The sequence below is a fragment of the Habropoda laboriosa genome, unplaced genomic scaffold (genome assembly GCF_001263275.1).
Source record: "Habropoda laboriosa isolate 0110345459 unplaced genomic scaffold, ASM126327v1 scaffold110, whole genome shotgun sequence".
Lineage (NCBI taxonomy): Eukaryota > Metazoa > Arthropoda > Insecta > Hymenoptera > Apidae > Habropoda > Habropoda laboriosa.
The window spans coordinates 137,693-159,750 of record NW_017100243.1 but is presented as its reverse complement, the minus strand read 5'-3'; the positions used below and the strand labels follow the sequence as shown (position 1 = coordinate 159,750).

General features: G+C 35.8%; 3 protein-coding genes across 3 annotated transcripts; all 3 read right to left on the bottom strand.

Moving 5' to 3' along the window:
- Nucleotides 1–1,949: 1,949 nt before the first annotated feature.
- Nucleotides 1,950–4,263, bottom strand: LOC108572092 (protein phosphatase 1B-like). The gene is made up of 3 exons (XM_017934284.1): nucleotides 4,180–4,263; nucleotides 2,673–3,607; nucleotides 1,950–2,153 (listed from the first exon to the last, which is right to left on the bottom strand). The coding sequence occupies exons 2-3, from the start codon at nucleotides 3,483–3,485 to the stop codon at nucleotides 1,950–1,952; spliced, it is 1,017 nt and encodes a 338-aa protein (XP_017789773.1). The 5' UTR covers nucleotides 3,486–3,607; nucleotides 4,180–4,263.
- A 1,174-nt stretch (nucleotides 4,264–5,437) lies between these two features.
- LOC108572106 (tryptophan--tRNA ligase, cytoplasmic) lies at nucleotides 5,438–7,092 on the bottom strand. The gene is made up of 3 exons (XM_017934298.1): nucleotides 6,853–7,092; nucleotides 5,696–6,633; nucleotides 5,438–5,605 (listed from the first exon to the last, which is right to left on the bottom strand). The coding sequence occupies exons 1-3, from the start codon at nucleotides 6,977–6,979 to the stop codon at nucleotides 5,438–5,440; spliced, it is 1,233 nt and encodes a 410-aa protein (XP_017789787.1). The 5' UTR covers nucleotides 6,980–7,092.
- A 4,118-nt stretch (nucleotides 7,093–11,210) lies between these two features.
- On the bottom strand, nucleotides 11,211–21,825 carry LOC108572112. Its single transcript, XM_017934302.1, has 4 exons — nucleotides 21,565–21,825; nucleotides 19,515–19,816; nucleotides 16,557–16,812; nucleotides 11,211–13,550 (listed from the first exon to the last, which is right to left on the bottom strand). Exons 1-4 carry the CDS (start codon nucleotides 21,823–21,825, stop codon nucleotides 11,211–11,213), a joined length of 3,159 nt encoding a protein of 1,052 aa, XP_017789791.1.
- Nucleotides 21,826–22,058: the final 233 nt, after the last annotated feature.

Below are 22,058 nucleotides of genomic sequence, written 5' to 3'. Positions count from 1 at the left end.
TATTTGATATATGTTTTACAAATTTTTAATCATTTATATATTTAGTATTTTTATGGTACATCATTACTGAAAAGAAGATACACACATAACAAAATTACTATAAAAACATGCATCTACTTAGGACTGGAATAGTTAGTGCTTTAGTACATTTCTTATGGAAATCCTAGAAATAAAATCCGGTCTTAAGTAGATACATTGCTATTAATGTTTATTCATAGATAAACATGTTTTTAACTACCTTTTTAAATTTATCCACCATTGGAATTGTATAATCTTATGTAATACATGTACATATATATACATATAGATATATATGTTTGTTGCAATGTTCCTCCATAAGAAATGCATTATTGAGGAAGTAAAAATATAGTAGGTAAAATATTTCTAAACTTTCATAAGAAAATGTTCACCTACCTGTGATACCACTTAAATATGTTTGAAAAGAGGAACAAACAACTTTTGAATAAAAATTTTACTTACAAAAAAGTTTAAAAGAATACCAACTCCAAGGGTGGAATGCATTTTTAAGTAAAAATAATGATTGGTGTTAAAAGAGTTTAATTAAAGGAGAAACAATTAATACAATTTGACAGTAGAGAAAACTAATGTTATATATATAAATGTATATATATATATATATATAAATAACTACTATATTTATAACCCTGCTATTTGTTGAATGGTTTAAATAAGAAACGCAATTGTTAATACTCTAATATAATACTGTAGTAAACTATACTGATAGCACATTACTGATAACATGTTTCACAAAATGTACATTACTATGTGCTTTAACAATATTTTAATAACTCTTAAAACTGAAGTTATACTGAATATTTTTTGGATTTACAAATATTGTAAGTATTTTGAATTTATAAAGAACATTCCATTAAATTATTCTATACAAATCTTTATAGTTTTAACAAGTTGTTCATTTTTATCGCGTATTATTATAATTACTTTAAGACTGACAAAAATACAATGGAATACAATTGCACAAGTTGAATGTTAAGAAAATTAGAATTCACATCAAATAGAAAGTATCTACGAAACATGTAAGTTTCAACTACATCTATACATTTATACAATGTATGAATGTCAAAAATGAGGAAAGATGAAATATGATGTCTTATATGAGAAAGATACTGTAGAAGTAAATTTCATTTTACTTGGATAATGCTTATTGCTATTTTTTGTAGAAGTTTTTTATATTGCACAAATATGATTATAGAGTATCAATAATTAAAATTTGATCATTACTTTAGTAGTGTTACGCACAATTTATACAATTATTTATGTGCTGCATTTGTTTTTATCAGACTTTACCTATTAAATTATGTTCAGTAATTATAATTATGGAATTGATATAAAATAATACTACAGTTTAATTCTTTAAAGATCAAAGTTATGTAGTAGGAAAATACATCTATTGAATAAGAATAAATTTTCAATATTCCTTAATGGAAACATGTATGTATATATACACATATATGTACACATACCTCTCATAAAAAAAATTAGAGAGATATAAGTAAAATATGTGGCATTTAACTAGAAAAATATTTTCACAATAAATAGTATATAATAAATAATTACTTCATTTAAAATATTACTATATTATAGAAAATAATAATATGTCAAAAAGATAAAAATATTGACACTGCATATTTATATTTATGTATTGACATTTATAGAAATATTTATGTTATATTTTATAAACTACTCATTTTACGTTTTACGTATGAAATAAGCAATTTCCCTATTTATATATATATATATAAAAAACAACAGAATCAATATTTGAGTATTAAACTTGTAAGAAATACAAAGTTGATTTTTGTACTTATAAATGTTATGCCACCATAATGATTGTATTTTGAATTGTACTAAAATTTCATTATTAAATAATGCTATTAAGTGCTACTCTCCATTTGAGAGTTACTAGAATGTTAAGTACGTGTGTGATATTGTGACTTTGTATTAATGCAGCAGCAGAGAGAATATAATTGATGTGTATATGGAAATGTTAATGAACCTTTGATTCTCCTTTCAATGGCCATTTCGAGCTCTGCTTCTTTTTCCTGTGCTTCAGGATTTGGTTTTGGAGCAGCAGGAAATGTTACCAAAACTATACTCATATTATCTCTGCTACCCTGCAACAAAGAAGGCATTTGTAAAAAATAAACCTAGATAGACATATCCTTTACTTTCTAATAAAATATGTAAGATTTAAAATTTAAGTAATATTTCTTATGATTTTTGTTTTTGTCAAACATATAAGAAATACCCATAAAACACATTGTACATTTTTAATATATGAAAAATTAGTATCACATGTATATTTTTAGTTATTCAGTAAATGTATAAAGAATGCATAAACACAGTTAGTGACATAAGAGATAAAAACATAAGATAGTAGATCAAAATAGTATGTTATCTAAAGCTTAGAATGTAATATCACATATCATTATGTACTAGTGGTTGAAAATTTTAAACTGGAATAAATCAGAAAGTAAAAAGGTAAATTCTGAAATAAATAAAAATTCAAAATATACTTATATATATTCCACAAATTCAGTATCAATATTTCTAACACTGGAAATATATTGACACACCTTTAATAGCAAGGAGCACATTGTAAAATATATACAAAAAGCTTTAGACATCATTACCTTATAAAGACAGGTGTCTATAACCTGGTTCGTAACTGCTTCTAAGTTATCTGTAAGCAGCAGCCTTGAATGTATAAAATTACACAGTTCTTCGTTGTTCATTACATCCCAAATACCATCACATGCTAAAACTAGAAATTCATCATGTTGATCGTCTCTATCTCGAACAAATATTTCTGGTTCTGGAGACACTAACTGTTCACAAGGGCCTCGATCTTTCAAATTTTTGTACTCATAATCTCCCAATGCACGAGACACAGCTAAAGCTCCATTAACTCTTTGAATCATTACACTACCACCAGCATTTTGAATTCTTTCTTTTTCAGCAGGTAATACAGGTTTGTGGTCTCGTGTTGAGAAAACTGGATCTCCTGCTTGACAAAGTACAGCCCGAGAATCGCCACAATTAGCAATATATATGTTTCTGGGAGATATAAATGCACAAACGGCTGTAGAACCAGATTTTTCTTTACCAGAACTCATTTCTGGTAATTCTCTCATTTCATCATCAAGTCGAAGAAAGCCAGAATGAATCCCTTTGGTAACATCTTCTGCTTTAAATTCTTCTGTTTGCATTATACATTCTAATAAGTGTTCTGCACTATGAGCTGATACTAATGCACCAGCATGACCATCAAATACTGCGAAGTAACTCCAATCTGAGAGACCACCTTTTAAACCAGTTATTGCTCTATGAGCATCTTCCATTTCTGTTCTCCAACCTTGCATGCTGGCAACACCATAACGTAGCCCATTGCCAGCACCATGTTCATTGTATTTATCTGTTTTTGGAGTATCCAAAAGTGCCCCCATAGTATTTATTTAATGTTTGCTGTATCAGCTCAGTTAACTTGTTTTTTTTTTTTTATTTTTTAGATATTATTTGATCAGCATCTTTTAACTGATCATTCAAACAACACTTTTCTAAGCTTTACCTAGAATTATAAGAATAGGAAAGATAGAAAACTCTTCATTTTTTATATCAGATGAACTGAAATCAGATATGACGACATAAGAATATTGTTTTTAAATACGCATTTAAATCAAAAGCAGAATAACAGTATCACGTTTAACTTATGTATGTGTCTATGTGTATGTATTATAGCATTGCTTAGAATTTCCTTTCTGATCATCATTTTATAATACGATTTTATCATAAAATTATTTTGTATTGCAGTTATAATTTTAATTCAAGCAAGGAAAAAAGGTAATTAAAGCACAACATTGCTTTAATGCCGAACGTAACGTACAAGATAATCTCAACATACAAATAGTTCAAACGAAACACGGTAACGTTTACGTAAATGGAAACATTCGAATTACATGCAATTATGATCACTATATAATCATTACAGTAGCCTCGTCAATGCTGTAAATTAATTGAATATAGGAATGGAAAATCTCGCGAGCGTAAGCTATATCAGATTCTAATGAGAAACTATTTGGCAGTGCCAAATTTCGCGACTAAAATAGTTTATACCTCAGTCTGCATGTTCGCGAAACTTACGTAGGGAGATCGTGACCAAATATCATCGTTACTTCGCAAAACTATATATGTGTAGAGCGTGGTATTGCTAATAGACTTGTTTCATATCACTATCACCATGTTCTTTTGCTAGGCTCAACACACAGAACCAACGAAATCGACTTGCATGAATGACGGATATACACTAGGCAATTTCCTGCGCATGCGTCGGTTATTAATAGCATGCTTCGTGGCGTCACAATCCGCCAATCAAAAGCCCACGATTTCCGCTCAAGCCTGGGCAATCATACAGGATCCCGAAGTAAAATTAACTCGCGCGCGATACTGGAATTAACTCTCACTAACAAGCATATAAACAAAAACATGAAGTTTTTGTCGATGATAAATTGTACTGTCACTGATTACTGCGTTTATCAGTATTGGTATAGTCAGTAAAAACAATTCGTTTGAATTTCGAAATTTTGTCAGTCTGTACTTATTCCTTGAAATGCATTTTAACGAATTCTTATTGGTTTCGTTCCAAAATCGTCTGAAAATTTAGTACAAAGAAAATTATATTTCATAACAATGTTAATTATTTGATTAATGTGTAGATATCTCTTTGTTATATGTGAATTCCAGAAATCTTTACTTTTTTTGGCCAAACTATATTCTGATAAATATTTTTTTGCATTTATTGTTTTTTCAAAGATTACTTCTTTGATTTCACTTTATTCTTATGTTATTCACAAACAATATGTTAATTACAGTCCTTGTGAAATGTTACTATACAATCTTCGATAATAAAAATGGCGGGTAATAACGTGTTTTAATCTACTATCTTTTTAACATTTTTAATATATTTTATAATATTTTGCTATAAGTATTGTATTAGAAATTATATTTCTTATAACTTAACAACAGTAACCAATATGAAATATCCTCTTGATACATTTAAACTAATTTGAACATTTAACATTTGTCAAATAATACTGATATATTTTTGTTTTAGGTTTATATTTTTTTATACCAAAATTATGTAAATATAATATACAAAGTGAAATACAAATTTTTATTGCAATAATAATTCTTATTAATTTATAAGTAGTAAGGATCATAAATATAAATACACAATACGTGTTTTTATTAAAGCAATTTAATTTATCACTATCATGGTTTAAAAAATAAACTTTTTAAAGAAACAATTACTTTTGTGCTTCTAAAATAAATAAAGTTAAATAAACTGGTGAAAATGGAATTTCCGTGTTTTTTATATACATAGTAGGCAATTCATGTTTAACTATTTTACATTTGTCATAAAACCGAGGTCTCTAGGAACCATATATTGTTTAACTATCTCATCTGTTAATTTACTTCTAGTTTGTTGATGTGCAGCCACCAAAGGCTGTACAACATCAATTAATTCTTTTTTAAGTTCTCCTGTTAAAATTTCTCCACTAGTATATCCCTGAAAATTAATAATTTATTGTGTTTATATAGTTATACTGTAGACTTATACATTTATATTAAGGAATGTAAAGAATTTTATTAAACTTACTTTCCTAAGTTGTTCTAATTTTTCATCATCCTCTAGGAAAAATCTTAACCACTGATATGCTACATCAATATCACAATTGCCTCCTATTTGTCTATGTTCTTCAATAGTAGCTTGCCCTCCTGAGAATGCATGTTTGTTAACTTTTTTTTTAATTTGCTTAGGAGTGTCTGTTAAAAATATTGCAGTATTATTATCACTAGCAGACATTTTTGTTTTAGAGCCTTGTAAGGCAGGAAAGAATATGGAATGCAGTAGTGCTGGCTTTGGATAACCAAGTTTTGGTGCAACATCTCTTGTCATTCGAAAATAAGGATCTTGATCTATAGCACATGGTATTAAACAGTGAACTTTTGCATTCTTAAAAATAAAGGGAAAACTTCCAGAAATTGCTGGAGCAGCTTGTGTAGGTGGAAATGCAATTTTTCCAATAGGATCACTGTCTCCAAATCCAAAAATACCTTTCACTTGATTAAACGTAACACTCCTTTGTATTCTGATCATATTTTGGTAAAATGCAGCATTATTTCCAATATGTTCTAAATTAGAAAAAATAAAAGTATTCTCTGGCTTAAATCCAAGGGCAATGATATCCTTTGCATTATTGTAGGCCAACTTAATTGCATCTTCTATTTTTATATTTTTCCATATTGCTTTCTCATCATCAGTTAATTGAATAATCAATGGAACATGAAATACATCTTGTAACCATTTACAAAACATGAATGGTATAAGATGTCCTAAGTGTATAGAATCTGAACTAGGTCCTCTGCCAGTATAAAGATAAAAAGGTTTTCCTTGTTCATAAATATTTAAGATAGTATGCATATCTCGATGAGAAAAGAATATTCCTCTTCTAAGAAAGTGATGAGGTTTCTGTCTTGTGATTTTCTCAAACCTACTTAATAGTTCTTCATCAATTTTTGAACTTCCAAATCTTTCTGTAATAATAAGGAAAAATCTTTTGGAACAACAAAGTAACAAGTTAAAAGTTTTATTTAAATATACATGCTACATGACGAAATTTCAGCTTTGCTTTCTTTAAAAACATATGACGTTTGTATAACCTATAAAATTAAAATAAAGCAATGATAGCTTTATCATATATGAGACAAATATTTTCAATATTTTATATAAAAGATATTTTGTGTATAACTCACTAATTAACTTGTCATAATCAATTCCAGTCTCGTTGTTACTTGCTACATCCCAAGGTGTTACAATATCCTCATTATCAGTTTTCCCATTTAACGTTGATGTGTCAATTTCTACTTTCTCTGCTGTCATTTTTCTGTATTTTTCTTTTCTTTCGGATTTTTAAGTACGATCAAACAGAGGTTTCCTCGAGAAAAGTGCGTCATATGCTACGGTGGTTCTGTTACAAAGATAAAGAGGTTATGTCGCTCTCTAATCTCGATACAGTATGTTTTCTGCGCACGCATTTGCACGTTCAAGGTAAGAAATTTCATCAACTGTATTGTTTTATAGACACACTGAGGTGATTACAATTATTAAATTTGTTAATCTTTATTAGGATAAACTTATCCGCTGAGTACAATAGTTTTTGTCATCTTGGAATAATCTGTCAAATTATCTATCAAAATAGTAACTTTGATATCGCACATATTATAAAATATTTGAAATACTAGTGTCATCTTTCGGTAATAGATTCATATAAACGTCAATGTCCTTTAAATCACTCATTAGTTTTCTAACGGAATTATTTAGTTGTTTATTAGTAAGTATTTTATTATTTTGACAGATAAATAAGTTCTAGGACAAATTATTACTCCAAGTGGGTTTTGTCTAGTCAATATATTATATTTTTTTTCATATATACAGAAACATACGACTTCATATTCATATTCTTCTTAATTCTATGTTATTATATCATATTGCAAATCAATGGTATTCATTACTAGAAAAAGAAAGATATGATACAGGTAATCAATTTAAATAGAACTAGCACAATCTTATCATTTTCCAGAAAATTGGCGATAAATTAATCTTTACTGAAAATAGAAACGATCGTTTGACCATACTTTGTCATGTAGTATATGTCATAGGTTTTGGCGGGCAAATTAGATATCATGGGATATAATTATATCCTCAACAAGTAGACAAGAGTAACGCATATTCTTTTTCGTTTAAACAGTGGCATGGAATAGTTTCACGTAAATCTGTAATTAATAATTCTGTTTTTATTTGCATATTTCGATATCTACAAAGAACGATAAAATGTTACTTCATAAAAATATATCAGTGCCTCTCACTTTGACGAATGTTATCTTTTATTTGTACAGAACCTCCATTTCAAATGTACCATAAAGCGCTGTTAATCCATAACTTAAAGACGAGTACACAAGAACGAGAGAAGATTTTCGCCCTTCTATTCCTCCATGATTTATACGAATGGAAGACGACAGTTTGTAGAACGAATCGACTGTAAGGAATTCAAAGTATGAAATCTGTTTTTATTATTGTACATGTAATTAAGAAATTGATTGTACATCGTTTGCAGTCGTTAACATAGTGAAGTGTTAGTGTTTATTTTCAAAAACTCTTTTGAATTGCATTAAAAAGAAATGTTTGCATTCAAATGTTCTCGAAATAATGTATTACTTTTGAAGACTTTTCATATCGTACAATATTGAGGTTAGTGAGTTTTCATATCATACAATATCGAGTTTAGTGCGTGTAATAAACTCGTACATACAAGAATATTTAAAAATGCATCGGTAAAAACGTAGGATGGAAATAGTATTTGTAAAAATAAATTAGAAGAAATTTACGAATCATAAAATTATATTATTATTGGTTAGTTTTTACCTCTCTTATAAGTATACTACCAAAAACAATTAGACGATAGTCTTTTGGTATAATTTATGATAAAAAATGAAACGTTACAGGTAAATAAAGAATCGTACATTTTCATAACGCGTTTTATGTCACTTTTCAATATCCGAATGAACATGATGGCGTGGAAGGTTTTTTTTCGTGTATCAGATAAACCTTGTCGAACAATAAAAATCGTTTCATTGAATAATTCTTTAATGGTTTCAAGTAATTGAATTCTATTTAAAAGAAATGATGACTAGATATACAAATACGCGACTTAAAATTTACTTTCGGCAAAAGTTTCTTCCAAGCTTTTTCAGCAGTGTATCATGTATTTTCATGAAGGTTCTATATTCTAGCTTTGAAATTAGTTCGTTTACGAAACATTTTTATTATTATACACATCTGTATCTTTCATTAAACTGAAAAATAGGGATTTCGATTTCTCAACGATCAATAATATGATACGCACACACACACATCCATTCATACATACATACACGCGTATATGTGAGCGCAGAGGAGAATCTGTTTTAAAAAATATCGCAGATATATGACAAAAATAACTTTATCTCACAGAGAATATTCCCGTGAACTTATATGTGTATATAAAAGTAGTTTCAATATTTAATTGGCATTGTGAGTGGTTTGAGAGGACGATCTACACAGTCCCGAGATAGTTTCATCTTTCTTTCTTTTTTTTTTTCCTTCATAGGACTCCGAAAACTAGCGAAGCGAGTTTTACAGCAACGCGATATAAAAATTAGAGAATTCGATAGAGATACCACCCCCACGGATCAAATTCAAACGTCCAGACGATCATAATACGATTATCACGAGATATTACAAAAGAACAGAACAATCGATTATGTTTTGAAAAGTGTTCTATCGTTTATATAATTACAGGCTACTAAAAATCGAGGACTGACGGACAACTCTTCTTAAACAGAGTTCGTTATATTGAAAATTCTTTGGTCCTTACGTTCTTTTCTACTGTACAATTTCCTTAAATAATTTACACCTCTCGTTCGATTTAAAATGATTCTTGCTTGAACCGCCATACTCTTTCACACTTTTCGCGGTCATTTTAACCGGCGTTACCAGGCGAGACAACGATTCCCTTTTTATCGATACAATTTCAATACACTAAAATAATCTATACAACTCTGAGCATTGTTTTGCAGAGGTTCACGCTATTCGTGTAAACTCGTCTCTAGAATGCCGATAATCGGGTTATGTTTAAACGTATTTTTATTTTTCTGCTGCTTTTTTCATTTTTTCGTTTTTTTCTTTTTCGCGAGAATCGGAATGAAGTCGATTTAGTTTTCGTTTATCAGTGGTAAATAGTAAAATTTCATCATCTCGATCTGCGTTAGGTCGTTGTGAATGAAATTAATCGTAGATATGATTTAGAGGATGATTGATCGTATTTTTAAATCGTGACTAGAGCGAAAGAGAAAATGGAAGAAGTATAATTCACGATGTGGAACTTAAACGATTAGGAGAGAGAGGGCAGATTTCGTTGGCTGTGTAACATGAACAATAAATACCATTCGTTAAAAATGCTTTTCCCTGCTGAATCTTGGAATCATCCCCGAGATTACGATTATCTCGCGGGAAAAAGAAAACTTTGTTCGTCTTGTGAATTATTTATCAACTTTAATCAGGTACACAAACGGTAATATAGTTCACAGTTCGCTGAATATTGCGTAATCCGCTTGGCACAGTGTTAACGTTTCGAAAACGCTGAAATCTGTTCTCCTCGTGTTCGTGCGACTGTTCTATAAGATATCCAGCCAAGTAAACCCGTGATCAGCGAGACAAAAATCTGGTAAATACAATTGATACAGTACGTACACTTTAAAAGAAAATATCTACAAATACAAATCGAGGCTGTTGTGTTGCTTGCACGATTTCATGAAACGGCGACTTTGCTCTATCAATGGATGATTAATTTTAATCAGTTGCACATTTCCTTCGATATCTGTTCTCGTCACCAGACACCACGTAATTACGCTTTGAACTTTTTAGTTATATCAAGTGTGTGAATTATGAGAATGGTGAGATATATTTCAAATTTTTATATAATCCCAATTTCAATCCCGAGGCTCCTTAGAATTTCATTAATATCAAATCAAATCACTATATATTTATACAACGACATTAGGAATTCGTTGATCCTTGAAATCTCTCCCTTCCGTTTAGAGATTGAAATTGTCAAGCAACGAAGAATTTCAACTTCTCCCACCATCTTTTCTCTCTCTGTCTCCAAGGAGTCCAAGGATTTGCAAATCGTTGAACAACTACAATAGAATTTCCTCTCTCGCGTAGATCGTTCTATGATCCCGCTAAAGACACGTCGTACTATCACAGTCCAACTTGAAGGTTCCACTACCCATTTGTCTCATAATAAACCTACGTTTCAGTACACGTCCCCTTTTAAAACAAGTAGACAGAATAATTTTTCTCCAGGAGGCTTCGCCGAGTTATTATAAAAATACAGATGTTGGCGTTAGTATCATTGTACAACATCATGCTACATCGCATCAGAATCCCTCGTTCGATAAACAGTACTTACTTACGTCGCAAGTGAAAATTGCGAAAAAACCCCCCGAACGATCGTTTATACTCCGCGAACTGCTTCGAAACTTTTTCTCTTTACCTTTTCCTTCCTATAAATCTATACTCTGACACCGACACCGTTGTCACCTTTTATCTCCGAGACAAGCTCGAACGTAGGCGTGCAAATTTCCGTGGGCGTCGGCGTGGCGAGCGGTGCCAAGCGTGGATTCTTCTTGACCGACGTGTCCTTCAGGATGTAATTCGTTCCCGGCCTGACTCGTAATCTGCTTCGATGTAAGGACGGCTCTAATCTAAGGAGCGTGCAGGATCTCGTCGATAGACATCTGTTTCGAAACACGAACTCGGTGGATTTGCTCTGTAGATCATTCTCCATCGTTGATTTCTTCAGACTGATCGTAGAGCCGGATATATAGGGGGATAGATGACCTTCGGATTCAGGTGTCAGATTAGACTCGTCATTCTCCTCGAACGACGTGAAGATCTCCGAGTCAGGTACGGATGGAGCACTGAAGAAAGACTCGCGTAAGGACGAACTCAAAGCGTCTGGACACATGAACGGATCGAGGGATGTCAGGTCGTTTAAATCACTACCGCTGTTGCAAACTTGGAAGTTGTTCACCGAATAAGACGAAGGAAACGCTTGATGCTCGTTCACCACGTTAGATAGGATCTCTTGACTTCTAGAGGACTCGGACCACTTCGAATCTGAAGGTCTCCGAGAGCTGAATCTCGTCGAGTCGTGTTCTGCGAAGATTGGCTCCGGTAATTTTCCCTCTCTGCACCTCTCCGAGTTCTTTAATAGCGCTTCGAACAGATCTATAGGCTCTATCGATGCTAGATTGTTCGAGGAACTGTTGTGACTAGATCTGTCGTTGACTGACTCGCGGTTGTCGCTGTAATCTTCGATATTCAACAAGACGGATGGTATCACAGGATCGGAGTGCCTTACAGGACTCCTTCTATTACCCATTGGGGATTTCGAACGTTCCAGGTTAATGGAAGGTTTCGTCGTCTCGGAGTTTCTTGACTCTTCCTCCTCCAGAGACGCGAGAGGAAGAGGATCTATGGGACTCGGTGGTTCCGAGTGTATTGTCGGTACAGTTAGAGTTTCGATCACTTTGTATGGCTCTAACAGTCTCATGTGCGTCATTGGTTCGATGGTATTGATCGATTCGGAATGTTTCAGTATCTCCATGTTCTTTCGAACTTGCAACAAGGTTGCTCTCGACGTCGCGTTATCCGAATGAGCGAAATTAGCTAACTTGTTCGAGGTAATTGTCATCAGATGCTTCGGAGACGTCTTCTGCCTCGGACTCTCCAGCAAACTCGATCTCGTGCTATCTGGCGTGGATGGCGAGGTGTAACTATTTTGGAATCTCAAATTCAAGGTTGGACTGGTTCGATCTAAGTTGTTAATCTTCACTCTTGGACGTGGATAGACCTGATTTCGTTTCTGATTTTCCAACTGTTGAGACAGCATAACGTGCCTAGCCAATCCTCCGTCGCATCTGTTGTGATCCAAGTTCTGTACAGAGTATCTATGTGCCTCGATCACGTTCCCGCTGCTCGGAAGTCGAAGATTCACCTCGGAAGACAGTCCAGTCGCAGCTTTGATATTAGGATCCGACATCGAGCACAGGGTTGAGTTTCTTCTCTTGCAGTTCATAGGACTCAAACCGTCGTGAAAGTCTTTCGCGTGCACCATTGGACTGTCGGCGCTCAACACTGGATCCGACATGGTGTTCATCTGCAGTACTTTACGGTTCAGAGTACTGTCGCTCTTTAAATTCTGATACGAGGTGAACTTCGGTTCCGACGCTTTCGAGAAGTTCTTACTGGTGAGCCTCTTGTGGTTCAATCTGCTCAGGTGTCTGATCTTGTTGAACGTCGGATCCAGCAGGTATTTGAGGTTCTTAATCTTGTCGATGTTGTGATTCGAGTCGATCATATGGTTACGATCGATGATGTACTTCAAATCGAGCATCTTCGTCAGATCGTGAATGTCTTCTTCAACGATGTCACCGTGCCTGCTTCCAGAAGACGTGTGATCGATGTTCCTCTCCGGAGAGATGTCTGTGTGCCTGCCTGATAAATCCAGACACCGTCTGCTGGTGTACAGTGTGCTGTTTTGCTTCACTGCGAAACAATCCTCGACAGGATGCCGTCTTTCGTCGTTGCTGTTGTTCACCTCTGCTAATTCCATGTTCGTGTGGGAACCTCGTCTCATCGGCGAGCAACCATAGCGGCTGGGTGTCACACCGAACAGAGCAACCAACTTCTCGGTGATCTTCCCAGCTGCAATCCTCATCTCACCGTGATGAAAAGCGTAAATCCACGGGTTCACGCCGCTATGAGCCATGATAGGCAGCCCAAGCCACACGACGGCCCATTCGCTGAGGATGTTGGTGCCGCAGAAAATATCCAGCAGCATGCAGGTCTGTAAAGCAAATTCACTTCGTGTTAAGGAGAGACTTTTCAGTTTGGCCAGTTTTGGTCTTCGGGTAGCGTGATCTAACGAAAGTTAGATCAAGCTTCGCGTTGTTACGAAGGCTCTTGGAACAGGAAGGAGTGGAAATTGTTTGGAACAGTTTGTTCCAAAACTTTATTACCTCCCTCCCTCCCTCCCCAGCTTGGAAATCTTAACAATTTATATGGTAATTTCTGTTTTTACTGTTCGGCATACCGAGGTTTCTAGAGTTTACAGGGGTTATAAAAAAAGAATGCAAATTTTAATAAAGTCTCAAAGGAGGAAAATATCGCGGGGAAAAGGAAATGCCAGAAAGTTAGGTTGTCTATCTTTGCAAATATCTACGTTTTCGTTCGGTTCATCCACGTAGGTGAGTGTAATACCAAAGTACCATGAACAACTCGGTGGAAGTACATCGTTATGTGTATGCATCTCTGTAACGTGCACTCTAAAACGTGGGCTATTTGTCTTGACCCCTATTAATGAAAGTTCGTGGAACGTGCAGGAAACCGAAATCTATACGTGCATTTGGCATTCGATGGTCCTCGGTCTCTCGTAGAATATAAAGAGTCGTATAAAGCTCTACGTGCTTTGTATAACATAGATAATTGAATCCGATAGTAAGAATTTTCGTTTCTTAATTTTTCTACCAAAAAAAAACAAAAACAAAAGAAATCTTCATGGTGCAAAGTTTTTTCGACGTGATATCGACGAATTAACCACCGAATAAGCACGACTAATGCGAACGCAGATTTTCACCGACCAAGATTCTCTATATCAATGAATATTTTACCGACTGACGAGCGTAATTTAAAGTTTCGCGATATAAATGTTAAACAGAAGACTTCTTTTTTCGTCGTCACGAGTGACATGTACAGCAAAATTCTTTGTTTATTCAATACAATCGGCAAGCACAGGCGAACGTGATTCTTTGTCGCGAATTAAACGACACGAGACGCAGTGAAATTGCGTGGAAATTCAGACGGGGATAAGGTTCATTCAATTAATTTGTCACGATACCGTTCTCCTTGCAATCTTACGGAATCGTGTTACCCGTGTACGTTTGTTTTGCCGTACAATGAAATTGTTTGTAATTGTCGTCGTGCTGGTGGCTCTTTTCTTTTCGTTGCTTTTTTTTCTTCGCGATGGTAAAAAGGGAGAAAGTTGGAACACTTTGCCGCAATTTTCCCACGGAGCTGAGCTTCTTTTTATCTCGCGGTTGGCGAGCGCCCGTTTCCACAACTTCTTCGCCGCCACAATTTCGAAAGTTACGTCGTTTTTCACCCTTCTGTTCCGCGAAACTTTTGCTCGCCGGGATGGAGACCGACTCGTCAGGAAAACCCCATTACCACGTCGATTTGCGCGGGCATCAATCGGTCAGTTTTAGAAAGAACATAGTTTTTACCAGTCTTTTCAATAAAAACCTTCGTCACTCGTCTCTTTTTCCGGATCTCGAAAATATCGAATTTCAAAAATTTCCAAATTAAACGAACAAAGAAATTTGATATATGAAAACTACTTCCTTCTAAAAGTCAAAGTAGAAAATAGTGAAATTTTAACAGATTTCCGAATGAAATGAAACTGCACGCGCAGAAGAGAAGGATAAAACTATTTCATTTGAAAATAAACGGTGAAGTTTCTCGTTTACATTTTCACTGTGAAATGAACCGAACGAAATTACAGCTTGGATATTGGTTTTGAAAAGAATCACACTGTTAAACGCAGTGTTTCACGTTGCACTCGGTAAAAGTGTCGTTTCGTTTCTGTCGATGATAACTCTTTCGAAACGTTTTAAGGAGAGCAACAAGTATCGCAGCATATTTCTTTTATCACCGTCGCTATTGTTCTTTTATTATTATCGTGGATGTAATTTTAGTCGTTTACCGTGGATGATTTACGTCCCCACGGCAGCTTCACTGTGCTCGCGTATGCTCGAAACTTCGCCGTATTAGTTTTAAAACTGGCGATCTCGTTTCAGAACTTCCGCTTTTCGTATCACGCGGCGTTCGACGCCGTGTAGTGCTTATTAAATTTTTTTTTTACATCCCACGTGTACGTAGTTACCACGCGAATGGCCCCCCAGCTTATAGGCAACACAGTGTCGACCTTTATGCCGAGTAAACTACTCGTTAAGCGTTCTAATTGGAAATTATCGTTCTTCGCGAGCGATCAAAAGCTAGTCGCTATTAAAATTGCAATTACGTAACCAAACAAATAGCCAACTAGCGAACTAATCAGAAATTGCACAACACGGCGAAACACAGTAAAAGAAAAGTTCTTCAATTACACCTTTTCGAAGCTTTCGCGATACAGGATTATGAAATATCTCCTTTTTCCTGTTGCAACGCTTCAACCATGTAGAAAAACCTCTGAGATTATTTAGCTGGAAAAATTCGAAAAGTGTGTGTCAAATTGGAAAAGCGTTACTGGAAATTTTTAGAAGTAGAATGGAACAATATTTGTTTAACCAAAAATGTAATTATTTTTTAATGTTTTTGGCGGGATATTTAATGGATTATTGGTAAAACATATTTTCTAATATGGTACAAAACAGAATATATAAAATTTAATAAAATTCTTTAATGATTTCATAATTTTTTTCAAGCATCTATTAGAATTAAGGTGTCCTAACACTCACAAGCGTGTCTCGAAAGGGTGGTAGAATAAAACAATCCAAACGCGTGTACACTCGATATCAACACACACACACACACACACACACACACACCGTGTCACTCTTAAATTTCGCATCCGAGAGATCGCGACGAGCGTGTGTTCCTGACAAAGTAGAATTGATGTCGCGTGTGTCGCGGCGCAAGTAGTGCGACCGTAATAATAGTCAGCCGGAACGCAACGTAGTGCGGAACAGGCCGCTAATCCGTAAGAATTTACACCGTGCCCTTGTCCGTAGGACTTTATCGTAAATGGAGATTTATAGAGTGGTCGTGTACGTTCTGTACAAGACCATCCACGCACCTGAAACGGAAGCCATAGGATGAGAAACGCGCCGACCGTGACTGCCAATGTTTGACCGTAACGCGGTAACGCCAATGTCTGTGTCTGATGCCTGAACGACAACTCCACCGTGTAAATCGCACGTGCGTGTGCACGTGCCACCAGGTACACGTACATATAGCAGCCGAGGAGGACGAGGGCGCTCGGCGCCCATACTGCCACAACCAGGAACACCCTCACTGGAGGGAGCACAGCCGCCCCGAACCTGCAGTTGCCACTGTGACAGAAAGCAAATTAGTTTCGCTCGTTACTTGCTCGATTTTCGTTGTGTAACCGCGGCGATATCAATATCGTCTAATTAAGTCGATTTCCCCTAGATGCACGCGCGGCTCTTCATCGTTTGAGTCGTACGTGTGCCAGATGATTTCTATTAGGGTTAGGTGCTTCCGAAGGATTTGCGAACAGTGGAGAATGCTGGCGGGGGAGTGAAGTGTTTGGGATTGATTTTAGTTAATTGGTTGTTGGAGGGATTAGGTTGTAGTAAATACCAGATGTGTGTGTGTGTGGATAAGAGATATGGGAATGAGTTAAGATAACGATTTTTGGTGGATTGTTATGTTTGTTTGTGAAATATTCTCGAAATACTAGGTTATTGTTTGGAGTCTGTACTTTTAAGTCAGATCTTCCATTCCTAGAGTATGTTTTTTATTAAAATATTATTATATTTTTGAAATGCACTGTTTTCACTGTGCTCTTTGGCAAAGGAGTGAATGAAAAATTTATTTAACAGCCAAATCACGCTGTTCTGAACACACTGTATCGATCAGGAAGTCGCGTACAGTGTTTTAGAAGTTTCTTATTGGAGAATCAAGAAGAATGTGTATTCTTTGAATCTAACTATTGATTCGTACGACATAAAATTCGTAGCACGGTGAGTAACACTCGTGTTTTACTATTTCGAAATTGCACGTTATCGCGTTTCACGATTTAGGAAATGCACTTTCCAATTTTTACGACTCGAGGGTTATTACCATCGAATTCTACGAATCGCCTCTATCAAATCGTCATCGAGATTTAAGCGGAGAGTACTGGTGAAATATTCTCTGTGATTTTGTATATTCCACTTGTTCTATTTATTCGAAAGGTGTTGAATTCAATGGAACGTAATATTTTCTGTCATTGTACGAGTATTTGATAATTGTGTGTTTTCACTTGTGAAAAAGGATAAAGTTACATGAAGGTTACGGATACATTTAATACGATATTTAATGGATACAAAGAGATTAGATCATGTGTGTTGCTGAAATGCAATCGTGGCACGTGTCGAGGTCAAAGCAACGTCATTTTATACCGATTGGATAACTATACGCGAACTATACTCGACTATGTAACTTTCAGTGCGAAATCCTGGCAATATTGTTCCCCCGTGTTCTGCATAGTAATCCTATTATAGCGCGGTCGCGTAGCCATAGTTCAATTGCCGATTCGAACGAATTTCCACGGTAAAAAAGTGGAGAATGATAAATACGGATTAACCAGTAATTTGTTCTGATGTGTAATTTACGCGGCACTTTGTACTCTCGTACTGATTTACATCCACTTTTACGCGCGAGTTTGTGTAATAGTAAATCGTACAAACACGCGAGAACGAGTGGAGCAGAAAGGGTGTAGCAGAATAAAGTGGTTAAAAATGCCTTTAAACCAAATCCTGGTTCTGCGATAGACCATTCGATAGCTTGCTGAAAGCAAAACATTTCATACCAAGTTTCAACCCTTTATCTCGACTGGAGGGGTAGTTACAGGGAAAATTTGGATTACTTTTAGTATATATTTAGCGGTATGCAAAAATTTAAAAAAAAGTCTAGCACATTGTATATATGGAGACATGTGTTGGGGAATTTTTTCCGATTTTTTCGTTGCAAATTCTAGTAGCAGAAAATGGAAAACGCAGAAAAATACGGAATAGAGGTTTCTTCACGTTTCGGTGAAACGAGTGAAAGGAAGGAAAAATTGGTAGCGTTTGTTTACAGGAATGAAATTTGCTTCGTAGTGTTTTTCCTACAGTGCATGCAAAACGTTAAAAAAGAAAAAGATGATACAATCTTGATTGGAACGCATGATTGTGTTGCCCAGTTCTGTTCTTCCCGTTCGTTCGTTTGGAACTTGTTTGGTGAACGTGACTAGTAGGCAATTTGATTTTAACAATTTTCCAAATATTTGTCGAATGGATTTCAGCTATCGCGCGGAATCGGGAGAACTTCGTTGCAAGGTGTGTCTTTAAATTGAACGCTCCTATTATCGCGGGAAAGCATCTGATTCCAGGGAATTTAGCAATTAAAGTAATTGCAGGAAAGGGAAACGAAGGATAAATTTCATTAGCAGCTGTTAATTCTTTTTACCTCATTAGGTATATGCAATCTCTTAATTTTTCTATTATTTCTAATTGGAAATCTCTTCTTTCAACTCTGACAATGACACAGGGTGCATCGCATAACGTGACAATCTCAATCATTTTCATTATTAGTAGATAAAAATTAGTTTTGTCATAGTTGATACGATTTTGTGATGACATTAGATTTTTTTCAAATTATATTTTCAATGTGCACTGGATTCGTCTTCAGATAATTAGTAAAATACCCTTCTCAATTAGGTTCAGAGATACACCGATGTTCATAAATATCAGGATACCCATTACGTTTGTACAGAAAGTATCACACGATTTAAATTACATTTCTCCACCAAAGTGAAAAATATATAATTAATTCTTTTACAATCTTAATAATTTCGTAACGGCTACTTAAATTTGCTACACATCCAGTAAATGTTCCAATACTTATGAACGGTAGTGTACAGGTCGATTAGAATTTCCTTAAATTTCCCAACGAACCTTCCGAACAATTCAACCCCATATAATTACACAATAATTCACGGTTTACTCGTCGCTACACCATTTTACAACACGAATAAGCTCTCCCTCACCTGTGCGGTTGGGTCTCCCCCGTAATTTCGGCGTAGATCAAAGGCGAGAGGCCTACGGCTATCGCATAGATCCAGAACACGACAATGTACTTCTCGATGCTGCTGTGGGTGATGATGTTCTTGTAGCGCAACGGTTGTGCCAACGATGTCAACCGGTCAACAGCGATCGCCACGGTGACCAGCACGCTCACGCTGCATAACGCGATCACAACGCAGTACGGGATAATGCACAACGTGGAAACGCCATTTTCCGGTAGACCGGACAGCTCCAGCTGCATACCAAAGGGCATGAACACCCCGACCTGCGTGAAAGTAATACAGGAATTTTGCGTGTGCACTTTGGGGCTTCTCCAAACAAAAGCGACCATCGCGAAACTTCCGCAATAAAGAAAACAGACACGCGGCCAAATGAAAGCTTCGTGATAGCGGGGTGCGTTTGAAAGTTCGCCCGGAGAGAGAGTTACGTTACCGGCCAGATGTTGCAGATGGTGCGGATCGTGAAATTAAGCAGGACACAAAGTGATATTTACAAGGGAAATCTAGCGAGCATCTTGTGAAGGAGGAGAGATCGGTTCGCGAGATGTGTATCGGAGCGGAACGATTATGTGCTGTTCGCTTTGGGTAATTAGGTTGTTGCAGAGCACTTATATAAGGTGGAACGGTTCTTGATTAAACGATCAAACTGTTTATGATTGGCTGTGTAAGGAAAGGCAGTGTATTAATACGGGTTTAATTACGGAATTTCTCCGTAAGTATCTACAGGGTGTCTTATTTATAACGAACATCTGAGTCATTTCCGCTGGTATTGAGAGTAAACAAAAATTTCCCCGAAGTCATCTTGAATGAAGTTCATTCTAAAATCATTGACATTTTTTTTCATATAGGTCATAGGTCGTGGTGTTTGCCTTGATGTCGATTATAATTTTGCATTGTAAACAACAGATGTTAGTATGCAGATGTATTCTTACAGATAGAAAGAAATTTTCTTTTATTTTCGATACCAGTAGAAATAATGTATCTGTTCGTTACAAATGAGACACTCTGTTTAATAACAAATAACGACTAAGATATATGTATTCTTTGTGTACAATGGATTTACTATACCGCATGTACTATTTGTGGTTATTGCTCGTAAAATGTATACGTAGGTACCGGTTTGATCGATTAATTTGGAGCAGCTTTATACATCTCGAGTGAAGCGTGTCAACATCAATCGCGACAGAAGGACTATCGCGCGAATAGCATTTACGGGGACCCTCCTCTCGCTTTTTTGATTGATTAGCTGACTAATTAAAATATCCTGTTAGACGATCAATCTCGAGGAACAATGGGCCACTTCAGCGTAGATATCAGCTTCGAGACGAATTCTGATAGAACTGCCCGCCTGATATTGATGAATGTGATAACAATTTTTCAGCTTCCAATTTTTCGTATAATAGAACTTCGATATCGCGAGGGTGAGTGAACAATTATCCGGAATAAGGCTAGAAATTTTTACCGAGATTACAATGTCAGTTGTGCTTAGATTGTTAAATGTCACTCATTTTCTCTGCTGTCCATTCGACATTTTAGTTCAATAGCTCATTCGGATCTTTTGTTTTGCAGACATTCTGATGGACAAATGGAATAGTTCTGCTAAACTAACTGTTGAAACTCTCGAGAAACTGCGTTTTCAGTTCTATAGTCCTAACTTTGTCCCTTTAGATTATCACCGTAGTTTGGATCACTTGGAACAGCTTTGAAAGCCCCAAGATTTTCCATCGATGAGCTACCGAAGGAAGCAGTTCATACTTCGTTTATTTCTCAATTAAAATATTTTTAAGCCTCTTAAAAATCGAAGGGATTACATCGAAAAATAATGCAGAAACGTACACCTATTGATAATTTAACGAATCTTGCAAATACGTTCCGGATAATTATCGAATTACCCTCGTAATTACTTACTATTGAAAGAAGCAAAAGAAAAACGAGGAAAAACCGAATTTAATTAATACACGGTTGCCCATTTCGCCTCTTGCTTGTCGTCTAGTAAAGCTACTTAAACACTCACCCCAAAGTCACTGATGGCCAAAGAGACCAGCAGGTAATTGGATGCAGTTCGCAGCCTCTTGTACCTATAGAAGGCAGCCAAGATAATGGAGTTTCCAGTGATGGTGATCGGCGATAAAATGCAGACTATCGACACCGCCAAAACCACCGAAATGGGATTGACGTCCAGTCGAGTATCGATCTTGGTAACCGTAGGTATAAGAGCGGTCGTCAATTCCCCGGAAACGGTGGACGGCAACGAGTCGGTGGCGGGCGTTGACATTGTAATTTAGAAGCTTCGAATCCGCGAGTCTCCCCTCGGATCTGCGTCTTCAAGTAAGATTCCGCTCGTAAACGTGTCCCTCGTAGGACGACATGACGCATCCGTCAGGCTAGCCCGATGGAAATTTCGAGGAAACGTTAATTGATTGGTGATAACCTCGTTTCTTCCATGTGCCACGTGACGCGGAAGCGTCCTGCAAATGTTGTCGATTCTTGGTTTATCGATGATTCGAA

What these genes read in the sequence shown, in the direction of transcription:
- LOC108572092 (XM_017934284.1), bottom strand. Translation starts at nt 3,485, where the DNA reads ATGGGGGCACTTTTGGATACTCCAAAAACAGATAAATACAATGAACAT. An exon ending in TAGACACCTGTCTTTATAAG is followed by an intron (nt 2,154 to 2,672) that starts GTAATGATGTCT and finishes TCTTTGTTGCAG; the next exon opens with GGTAGCAGAGATAATATGAG.
- LOC108572106 (XM_017934298.1), bottom strand. Translation starts at nt 6,979, where the DNA reads ATGACAGCAGAGAAAGTAGAAATTGACACATCAACGTTAAATGGGAAA. An exon ending in TGATTATGACAAGTTAATTA is followed by an intron (nt 6,634 to 6,852) that starts GTGAGTTATACA and finishes TTATTATTACAG; the next exon opens with AAAGATTTGGAAGTTCAAAA. An exon ending in AATTAGAACAACTTAGGAAA is followed by an intron (nt 5,606 to 5,695) that starts GTAAGTTTAATA and finishes ATTAATTTTCAG; the next exon opens with GGATATACTAGTGGAGAAAT.
- LOC108572112 (XM_017934302.1), bottom strand. Translation starts at nt 21,825, where the DNA reads ATGTCAACGCCCGCCACCGACTCGTTGCCGTCCACCGTTTCCGGGGAA. An exon ending in TGGCCATCAGTGACTTTGGG is followed by an intron (nt 19,817 to 21,564) that starts GTGAGTGTTTAA and finishes ACTTTCACGCAG; the next exon opens with GTCGGGGTGTTCATGCCCTT. An exon ending in GGGGAGACCCAACCGCACAG is followed by an intron (nt 16,813 to 19,514) that starts GTGAGGGAGAGC and finishes TTTCTGTCACAG; the next exon opens with TGGCAACTGCAGGTTCGGGG.